This window comes from Ictalurus punctatus, chromosome 9, assembly GCF_001660625.3.
Source record: "Ictalurus punctatus breed USDA103 chromosome 9, Coco_2.0, whole genome shotgun sequence".
In the NCBI taxonomy this organism is placed as follows: domain Eukaryota; kingdom Metazoa; phylum Chordata; class Actinopteri; order Siluriformes; family Ictaluridae; genus Ictalurus; species Ictalurus punctatus.
In genome coordinates this window covers 31,409,306-31,421,805 of record NC_030424.2, presented here as the reverse complement: position 1 = coordinate 31,421,805, position 12,500 = coordinate 31,409,306, and the positions used below count along the sequence as shown (strand labels likewise).

Here is a 12,500-nt window from a genome sequence, read left to right as displayed (position 1 = left end):
TCTCTCTCTCTCTTTCAGAAACTTCTTCACTTGCAGAACTTCAACACACTCATGGCGGTGGTCGGGGGTTTGAGTCACAGCTCCATCTCACGCCTGAAGGAAACTCACGCACACCTCAGCGCTGATGTCACCAAGGTGGTGGTAGTAGTAGTAGTAGTAGTAGTAGTAGTAATAATAATAATAATAATAATAATAATAATAATAATAACAGGGCACGTTTGCCCTAGCATGTTTGCCTTGCACCTCCTGCATTTGGGGTTCGGTTCCCGCATCTGCCCTTTTGCATGTTCTCCCCGTGCTGCGGGGGTTTCCTCCAGGTACTCCAGTTTCCTCCCCCAGTCCAAAGACATGTGCTGTAGGCTGATTGGCATGTCCCAGTTGTCTGTAGGGTGTGAATGTATGTGTGATTGTGCCCTGTGATGGGTTGGCACCCTGTCCAGGACGTCCCCCGCCTCATGCTGCAGGCTCCCCGCGACCCTGTGTAGGATAAGTGATACGGAAATGAAGATAAAAATAAGAGTCACAAACAGCAATTTTAGGGTCCAAGCACCAAATCCCCAATAGATGCTAATTTGCAATTACTGCTAGTTGGACTTCCTGTCAGCAGTGTTTATAGGGGATACGCGATGAGTGTGGAATTTAAGTTGGAACTTGTACAGTTTGAAATTAAAACAGTTTTTTTGGAATTTGCAATTAGAATTATTGTTACTAATGTCAGGTGGAGTTCATCAGTTTGGTCTTTATTTGAAATCTAAATTGGAATTTGATATTTAAAGTCAATTTTGGAGTTTGGAAAGTTTGCAGTTTGGAATTTAAATTAGAGTTGGAATTTTAATTTGTTGTTTGTAATTAAGCTTGGAGATTGGAATTTGTAACGATTTAGAATTTGAAAAGTTTTAAATAAATTTAACTGATATTTGGAATTTGCAATTAAAATGATAGTTTAGAATTTCAAAGGGAATTTGGAATTTATTTGATCTCTAAATCAAAATTTGGAATGTAATTTTTGATATTTAAATTGGAGTTTGGGAAATTTGCAATTTGGAATTTTAATTGGAGGTTGGAATTAATTTTAAAAAACAGCAGTTAGGAAAGTTTTGAATTTAAGTTTGTTTGGAAATTTTTAAAGACTGACCACTGATAAACCCTTTGTTTGAACCTTATTTAGAGCTCATAAGTCACTTCAGTTTTTCTTCTTTCCATCGGGAGCAGATCTGGAGTGAGATGACGGACCTGGTGTCGTCGAAGGGGAACTACAGCGCGTACCGTAAAGCCTACAGCGAGTGTGAGGGGTTCAAGATCCCCATCCTGGGCGTGCACCTGAAGGACCTGATCGCCGTGCATGTGGTTTTTCCTGACTGGATCGACGAGAGCAAACTGAACCTGGTGAAAATGCAGCAGCTCTACATCACGTTTAAAGAGCTGATGACGTTACAGAGCTCAGCGGCTCACGTCGAGCCCAACATGGACCTCATCTACCTGCTGGCTGTAGGTCACTCACTGTAGGGTCCTCCAGACTAAGTGCACTAGCAAAGTAGCAACGTAGCAAACACTAATATCACTTAGGTCCAATGTGGTCGGGCGATGGGGGGATATTCTTCTTATTAAAAAATAAGAAGAATAATTATTATTCTATTACACAATAGCTCTTTTTTTTATATTTCTTTAACCTTTTTTATCTTTATTTATAGCTTTCACTGGATCTCTACTACACTGAAGATGAGATTTATGAGCTGTCTTTACTACGAGAGCCACGAAACACCAAATCTGTGGTGCGTGCGCACACACACACACACACACACACACACACACATACACACACACACACACTCACTCTCTCTCTCATGGTAAAAACCGTCAGTTTGGTGAAGGGCAGCTAAATTTGTTGGAATTTAAATTGGAGTTTGGAATTGAATTTGTAGTTTGGAATTTAAATTGGAGTTGGGACGTTAAATTTGAGTTAGGAATTTTATTTGTGGTTTGGAATTAAATTGTAGTTTGGAATTTAAATTGGAGGTGGGACAGTAAATTTGAGTTGCGAATTAAATTTGTAGTTTGGAATTTAAATTGGAGATTGAAATTTAAATTGGAGTTGGCAATTGAATTTGTAGTTTGGAATTAAATTGGAGTTATTAATTTGAAGTTTGGAAATTAAATTGTAGTTTGGAATTTAAATTGGAGTTTGGAATTTAAATTGTAGTTGGCAATTGAATTTGTAGTTTGGAATTAAATTGGAGTCAGGAATTTAAATTTGAATTGTGAATGTAATTTGTAGTTTGGAATTTAAATTGGAAATTGGACTTTAAATTGGAGTTGGAAATGTAAATTGTCATTTGGAATTGAATTTGTAGTTTGGAATTTCAACTGGAGTTGGGACTTTAAATTTGAGTCGGGAATTTAATTTGTAGTTTGGAATTGAATTTGTAGTTTGGCATTTTAATTGTAGTTTGTAATTTATATTGGAGTTGGGAATTTAATTTGCAGTTAGGAATTTAATTTGTAGTTTGGAATTAAATTGGAGTTGGGAATTTAAATTGTAATTTGGAATTTAAATTGGAGGTGCAAATTTAATTTGTGTTTGAAATTAAAATGATAGTTTAGTTTATTATCAGTTGGAGTTTTGGATTTATTTGAACTAGGTTTTGGAGTTTGGAATTTAAATTTGAGTTAAAATATATTTGAAATTGACTGTATATTGGAGTTTGAAGTTTTCAGTTTAGAATTTTAATTGGAGTTTGGGATTTATTTGGAAAAAATGTATATTTATATTTGAGTTTGGAAACTCACATTTAAATGGTAGTTTGTAAAGTTTTTAATCTGGAAGTTTGACATTCATGTGGCGCTTCAATATAAGTTTGAAATCTGTTTCGAATTTGTACTGGAGTTTGAAAATGTGCTATTTGGAATTTCCTCTATAATCTGTGTTATAATCATTTTGTTTATTTGAAGCCTACTTCTCCAACCACGCCGAATAAAACTCACGCTCCTCTGGACTGGGCTTCAGGAGTGACGACTAAACCCGATCCTTCAGTCGTCAACAAACACATCCGCAAAGTGGTGGACGTAAGATGCTGTTATTTTTATTGATTTAAAAAATGCAGACGATGGATATGTGGAGAAAACAGTCCGGTGTAAACAGAGAGATGTCACATTTTCAAATATTTAAAGTATTAAAGTCATCCAAAATCAAAAAAATGCATCAGATTGCAGAATTCTGACAGCTTGTCGGCTAATGGGGAGAAAGCTGCGTATTAGTGATGCTGCTTCCTGAACAGAAATTGAATTCACTAGGATTTCTGATGAGTTTTTCCCGTACAGTCCGTGTTCCGGAACTACGATCACGACCACGACGGATACATCTCCCAGGAGGACTTCGAGAGCATAGCGGCCAATTTTCCTTTCCTGGATTCTTTCTGTGTGTTAGATAAAGATCAGTGAGTCCCAAACACTCCACACACAACACGCTCAACACACAACACACACGACACACACGACACACACAACACACTCAACACACAACACACACACACACACAACACACACAACACACACAACACACACAACACAATCAACACACACAACACACACAACATACACACCACACAACACACAACACACCAACACACACAACACACAACACACCAACACACACAACACACACAACACACACAACACACACAACACGCTCAACACACTCAACACGCTCAACACACACAACACACACAACACACACAACACACACAACACACTCAACACACAACACACACACACACAACACACACAACACACACAACACACACACCACACAACACACAACACACACAACACACAACACACACAACACGCTCAACACAATCAACACACACAACACACACAACACGCTCAACACACAACACACACACACACACACAACACACACAACACGCACAACACGCACAACACACACAACACACACAACACACACACACACACACACAACACACACAACACGCTCAACACACAACACACACGACACACACAACACACACAACACACACACCACTCCACACACAACACGCTCAACACACGACACACACGACACACACGACACACACAACACACACAACATACACACCACACAACACACAACACACACAACACACACAACACACACAACACACTCAACACGCTCAACACAATCAACACGCTCAACACAATCAACACACAACACACAACACACAACACACTCAACACACAACACACACACACACAACACACACAACACACACAACACACACAACACGCTCAACACAATCAACACACAACACACAACACACAACACACAACACACACAACACGCTCAACACACAACACACACGACACACACAACACGCTCAACACAATCAACACACACGACACACACGACACACAACACACAACATACACACCACACAACACACAACACACAACACACACAACACACACAACACACACAACACACTCAACACACAACACACACAACACACAACACGCTCAACACACAACACACACAACACACACGACACACAACACACACAACACACAACACGCTCAACACACAACACACCAACACACACAACACACAACACACAACACACACAACATACACAACACACACAACACACAACACACACACACACAACACACACAACACACTCAACACACTCAACACGCTCAACACACAACACACACAACACACAACACACACAACACACTCAACACACAACACACACACACACAACACACACAACACACTCAACACACAACACACACACACACAACACACACAACACACTCAACACACAACACACACGACACACAACACACACAACACACACAACATACACACCACACAACACACACAACACACAACACACACAACACACTCCACACACAACACGCTCAACACACAACACACACGACACACACGACACACACAACACACTCAACACACAACACACACACACACAACAAACACACACACACAACACACAACACACCAACACACACAACACACAACACACAACACACAACACACACAACACGCTCAACACACAACACACACGACACACACAACACACACGACACACACGACACACACAACACACACAACACACACAACACACAACACACAACACACACAACACACACAACACACACAACATACACACCACACAACACACAACACACCAACACACACAACACACACAACACGCTCAACACACAACACACACGACACACACAACACACACAACACACACAACATACACACCACACAACACACAACACACTCAACACACTCCACACACAACACACAACACACACAACATACACACCACACAACACACAACACACACAACACACACAACACACACAACACGCTCAACACAATCAACACACAACACTCAACACACTCCACACACAACACACAACACACACAACATACACAACACACACAACACGCTCAACACACAACACACACAACACACAACACACACAACACACAACACACAACACACACATCACGCTCAACACACTCAGCACGCTCAACACACAACACGCTCAACACAATCAACACACACAACACACAACACACACAACATGCTCAACACACAACACACACAACACACAACACACAACACACAACACACACAACACGCTCAACACACTCAGCACACTCCACACACAACACACAACACACACAACACGCTCAACACACACAACACACAACACACACAACACACTCAACACACACAACACGCTCAACACACAACACACAACACACACAATACACTAAATACACACAACACGCTCAACACAATCAACACACTCCACACACAACACACAACACACACAACACACAACACACACAACACGCTCAACACAATCAACACACTCCACACACAACACACAACACACACAACACACAACACACACAACACGCTCAACACAATCAACACACTCCACACACACAATACACTCAACACACTCCACACACAACACACAACGCACACAACACACACAACACACACAATACACTCAACACACTCCACACACAACACACAACGCACACAACACACACAACACACACAATACACTCAACACACTCCACACACAACACACAACGCACACAACACACACAACACACACAATACACTCAACACACTCCACACACAACACACAACGCACACAACACACACAACACACACAATACACTCAACACACTCCACACACAACACACAACACACACAACACGCTCAACACACACAATACTCTCAACACACTCAACACACAACACACACAATACACTAAATACACACAACACGCTCAACACAATCAACACACTCCACACACAACACACAACACACACAACACACAACACACACAACACGCTCAACACAATCAACACACTCCACACACAACACACAACACACACAACACACAACACACACAACACACAACACACACAACACGCTCAACACAATCAACACACACAACACACACAACACACAACACACAACACACTCAGCACACTCAACACAATCAACACACTCCACACACAACACACACAACACACAACACACTCAGCACACTCCACACACAACACGCTCAACACAATCAACACACACAACACACACACAACACACAACACACACAACACACACACAACACACAACACACACAACACACACAACACGCTCAACACAATCAACACACACAACACACACAACACACAACACACACAACACGCTCAACACAATCAACACACACAACACACACAACACACAACACACAACACGCTCAACACACTCAGCACACTCCACACACAACACACACAACACACACAACACACAACACACACAACACACAACACGCTCAACACACTCAGCACACTCCACACACAACACACACAACACACACAACACACAACACACAACACACACAACACACAACACACTCACCACACACACCACACACAACACACACAACACACACAACACACAACACACACAACACACAACACACTCAACACACTCAACACACACCACACACAACACACACAACACACAACACGCTCAACACACTCAGCACACTCCACACACAACACACACTCCACACACAACACACAACACACACAACACGCTCAACACAATCAACACACAATACACACAATACACTCAATACGCTCAACACGCTCAACACACTCAACACACACAACACGCTCAATACACACAATACACTCAATACGCTCAACACACGCAACACACAACACACACAATACACTAAATACACACAACACACTCAACACACTCAACACACACAATACACACAACACAAAACACACAACATGCTCAACACACACAATACACTCAATACACACAACACGCTCAACACACAACACACCACACTCAACACATACAACACACTCAGCACACTTAACACTCAATACAAAGAACACACTCAACACACACAACACACACAACACACGCAACACACACAATCACGTGTTGTAGTTATTTATTTGCTTTCAGAATTGTGTTTTATGGCCAAATACACCAGAGTGTACAAGCAATGATTGAGACATTGCACTATTATTATAGTTGTTGTTGTTGTTGTTGTTGTTGTTGTTACGGTATAACAGTTAGCAATATTTTTTAAATGATTGAAAATATTAAAATAGAACACTGTGAAATCTGAATCTGTTCAAATGAAAACCTCTCTGTCTGTCTGTCTGTCTGTCTGTCTGTCTGTCTGACTTTCTCTGCCTGTCTCTGTCTGTCCATCTGTTTCTCTGTCTGTCTCACTCTCTCTGTCCATATCTGTCTGTTTGCCTCACTCTCTCTACCCATCTCTGTCTGTTTCACTCTCTACCCATCTCTGTCTCACTCTCTCTACCCATCTCTGTCTCACTCTCTCTACCCATCTCTGTCTCACTCTCTCTACCCATCTCTGTCTCACTCTCTCTACCCATCTCTGTCTGTTTCACTCTCTACCCATCTCTGTCTCACTCTCTCTACCCATCTCTGTCTCACTCTCTCTACTCATCTCTGTCTCACTCCCTCTACCCATCTCTGTCTCACTCTCTCCACCCATCTCTGTCTCACTCTCTCTACCCATCTCTGTCTCACTCTCTCCACCCATCTCTGTCTCACTCTCTCCACCCATCTCTGTCTCACTCTCTCTACCCATCTCTGTCTGTCACTCTCTCTACCCATCTCTGTCTCACTCTCTGTCCCTTTCTCTGTCTGTCTAATTCTCTCTGCTTGTCTCTGTCTGTCTGTCTGTCTGTCTGTCTGTCTGTCTGTCTGTCGTACTCTCTCTGCCTGTCTCTGTCTGTCCATCTGTCTAACATTTTCTATCTGTTTTACTCTCTCTCTGCCTGTCTCTGTCTGTCTGTCTCACTTTCTTTACCTGTCTCTGTCTGTCTGTGTGTCCATCTGTCTGTCTCAATCTTTCTGTACATCTTTGTCTGTTTGTCTCACTCTCTTTGCTTGTCTGTGTGCCTGTCTGTCTGTCTCACTCTCTGTGCTCGTGTGTGTGCGTAGGGACGGCTTGATCAGCAAGGATGAGATGATGGCGTATTTCCTGCGCGCTAATCCTGTGCTGCAGTGTAAAATGGGGCCGGGTTTCATCCACAACTTTCAGGAGATGACGTACCTGAAGCCCACCTTCTGTGAACACTGCGCTGGATTCGTAAGCATCACGTTTACACACGGTTCCAGCAGCCTAGCTCAGTGAACTCACATTTACACCACATGACTCAGCAGGACGGTACGCTGCCGTCAATTTTTACCTTTAAGAATCTCAGAGGATTTTTTTAACGTATAACAAATAGATTTATACAAATAAATCTGTGCACAGTCGCAAATGTCCAAATGATAAAACCACCAGATGCACCAGATTATTAGATTACATCCAGAGCCAGATAACAAACTGAGTGATTATACCCTCCATCCTTACACCCCGGAGGCCTGAATGACCTTCTGAAGCAGATTTTTTTGGTCTGTAAGAGAACAGATTATTATGGGCCGAGCTCCAGCGGTACAAGGCACCTATTGTTTTTCCTCGGATTATTATTATTATTATTATTATTATTATTATTATTATTATTATTATTATTATTATCATGCTGGCTAGGGTGTCTATGGCAGCCCATAGAACCGTGTGGTAAAATATTGTGAAATTTGGCAGGCAGCTTCAGGACACATTCAGCTACAATTACACCAAATCTGGGCCCCAAACTCTTAAACCTCTAGCGCCACCCACAGGTCAAAGTTTGGCCAAATTTCAAAGTACATTTTCCCCCATAACTTTTTGACAGTCTTGCCAAAATTTCAATTCCATCTAGGTGTCCCTAGATTCTTTGGATCACATTGAGTTCAATGGACCTCATGACGTCAATTTCCGCCTAATTAAATTTTTGAATGTAAATTGTTTTGTTTTTTCTCGCTACCCCTCCTACAAGTTTTCACCAAATTTGGCTCCTAACATCTTCAGACCAATCCACACAAAAGTTATCACAAAAGTTTCGGAACCGTTCCCTTGTAACAAGCTAACATCCGACAATGAAGTCACGCTTTTACGACCCGAAGCTACGCAGTAAACTTCATGACAGCGCCACCTAGAGGTCGGAAATAACAATGATGTGGAAAATGCTTGAATCTGATTGGTGTTTTCACTACTCCTCCTACAAATCACACCCAAACATCATTAAATTTGGACCATATCACCTTAAGACCTGTCTGCACAATTGTGTGCGAGGTCGCATGAATGCTGCTTGTTGTTTTTGTTTTCTTTCATTTGCGTTTTGTTTTAGATGTGTACTTAATCAAAGTGCTGTGTTTAAAATCAGCATAATATTTATCATCATTATATTTAAAGCACTCACACTCTCACATTTCCCTCTCTCTCTCTCTCTCTCTCTCTCTGTCTCTCTCTCTCTCTCTCTCTCTCTCTCTCTCTCTCTCTGTCTCTCTCTCTCTCTCTCTCTCTCTCTCTCTCTCTCTCTCTCTCTCTCTGTCTCTCCCTCTCCCTCTCTGTTGCTTGCTTTCTCAGCTCTGGGGGATTATTAAACAGGGCTACAAGTGCAAAGGTATGCTCCGTTTCTTTATTTCACTCATTCACTGTATAAATAAACGCACTTTTGGCACCATTTGACTGATTTATTGCAAACTTGTGAAACCTGTTTTGCATTCAGACTGCAGATTTTAGTAAGTGAAATGATTATTAAACTTATTTTAAACTTATTTCTAGGCATTTCTACTCATTTCAAGCTTTAAACAGACTTGTTCATGCAATCTCAGCAGATCATTTCTTGTCATTTAAAGCATTTTAATCTGCAGATAGAAAAAAAAAAAATTAAAGATCCAAATGAAATCGTGAATGAAACGCATCTCAAAACAGCCGAATAATCTTATATTTATTTTATGATAATTTCAAAATAATAAATATTTGATCAATTTGCCCATATCTTGGAATACCACGGCGCTCTGAGTCCTGGACTGTGATTGGTCAGGAGGTGGTGATTAGTTCTCTATAACAGCAGCTCTGACAGTAGCGCAGGTTTATATTAATGCTCTCGTTCTGATACGTTTTCATTTTAGATCCTAGGATCACTACGTTTCCACAGAGAACTGTCCTGTGTTTGTGTTCTTTTGAGATCTTTTGGAAAAGTGACCGGTTTTCTGATGAACATTAAGCGGCAATACCACTCACGACACCTGGTGTTAGAAAAATAAACACTCTGCCTGTGTTTTCTTGCAGACTGTGGTGTTAATTGTCATAAACAGTGTCGAGAGTTGCTGGTGCTAGCGTGTAGGAGACTTCCGCGCTCCACCTCGCTCTGCAGCGTCTCCCCCGGAGCTCACAGCTCGTTACCCAGCAGCCCCACCCTGCCCACCTCCAAAGGTACGCTGTTAATACACACACACACCCACACACACACACACAACAATGAACAATACAACACGACAGCGTAAAAAATTCTCAAATACTAAAGACTGAAAATCCAGTTGTGCTGACCTCACCTGTCTCGTGATTTCTTCTCCAGGTGAAGACGAGGTGTTCGAGTTTCCCGCCGTGTCGCCTTCAGGTTCTCATTCAGAACCCAAATCCATCACTCTGATGACGGGTTCTGCTCAGAGGATCTCCGTTCGCTTCCAGAGAGCCACGACGAGTCAGGCCACTCAGACTGATCCCCTGTGGCCCGATAACGCCTGGAGCGAGTCCGGCTCCGGATCACACACTTTCCCCAAGATGAGGTGCAGGCCACATCGCAAAAACTCTAAAAACAAAGGCTTCGCTCGCTGGGAAAACGAGACCAGCGGCCACGAGAGGAGAGAATCGTACAAGCAACTGGAGGAGGAGGAAAGAAACGGGGTCACGCCTTTGCATCGCCATTACACCCAGGATGCCAAGGTGACCCGGTTCTGTTTCTGTATCGATGATGTACACTTAAGCTGAGTTTCTCAACCTGACACTAACAAGGCTTAAAAATGGGTTCATATGAAAGAGTCTAGAAATATCTCCTTCAGTACATTACACATTATATTATATTATATTATACAGGATTACAGGATTGAATCGTTTTTAATCGTGTACTCAACATATTTATGAGTTATTATATAAAGAAAGATAGAAGACATTTTTTAAAAATAATTAAATTTTTTAAATATTTAGCTTTTTGAGACAAGTCCGTGTTTTTTTGTGTTTTTTTTTTTTTTTTTTTACCAGAACATCAGCTAGTTTAACAAATATTCCAAATCTCATGTTTCATAGTTTTCTTGTCATTGCTGTTATTAGCATTATTTTATTAATTAAATAACTCAAAGTAGCCAATTAAAAGCGTGATAAAATCACATACGCCCTGCACACACGTTATGATTTCATGACCTCCATTTAGTATGTGCATTAAACTTTTGGAGCATAATATATATATATATATATATATATATATATATATATATATATATATATATATAAACCCAGTTGTGCTGCCCTGTCCAGTCAGTTTGCTTGTATTTCCTCATGTGTAAGTCACTTTAGGATAAGAGCTTTTGCTAAATGAATAAATGTAAGCGTAAATGTAACTCTCACCAGTAGGCGCAGTGTTTTCCAGCACTGTCGAAACATGGCGCTGTAGTTGTAGTTAATCAGGGAAAACAATAAGACGTGCTGGATGCAGTGCTGTTTGATAACAGTGCAGGTGGAAGCCATGTCGTTACATTAAAGCAACTCTGCGTCTTTAGAATTGGGATCGTCACGCTCTGAAGATCTCTGACTGCCTTCCTGATCTTTATTTGGAAATAACCCAGTATAATTAAGCGCAGTTTCTCATCAGTTCGTCTGATTTGATTGGGTTCCACATCTCAGAAATGTAACTCGAGACAAACAAATGACAGGAACTTATCAAGGAGTATGCACGGGACAATTTGTTCTGTATTTTGCGTTTGAGGACTAAACAGAGACTTTAGTAAGAACCC

The 12,500-nt window shown here is 41.3% G+C and overlaps 1 protein-coding gene across 2 annotated transcripts in view; it reads left to right on the top strand.

The window, feature by feature from the left end:
* Positions 1–12,500, top strand: part of rasgrp3 (RAS guanyl releasing protein 3 (calcium and DAG-regulated)) — a 29,204-nt gene that overhangs the window by 12,984 nt on the left and 3,720 nt on the right. Inside the window, exons 7-15 of one of the 2 annotated variants that reach the window (XM_047157895.2) lie at positions 19–138; positions 1,213–1,488; positions 1,692–1,772; positions 2,950–3,063; positions 3,319–3,434; positions 8,565–8,712; positions 10,075–10,111; positions 10,783–10,926; positions 11,069–11,436. In XM_047157895.2, coding sequence (XP_047013851.1) covers positions 19–138; positions 1,213–1,488; positions 1,692–1,772; positions 2,950–3,063; positions 3,319–3,434; positions 8,565–8,712; positions 10,075–10,111; positions 10,783–10,926; positions 11,069–11,436 — 1,404 coding nt within the window. The remainder of the gene's footprint in view (positions 1–18; positions 139–1,212; positions 1,489–1,691; positions 1,773–2,949; positions 3,064–3,318; positions 3,435–8,564; positions 8,713–10,074; positions 10,112–10,782; positions 10,927–11,068; positions 11,437–12,500) is intronic. The other variant, XM_017475725.3, reaches the window with a different exon arrangement.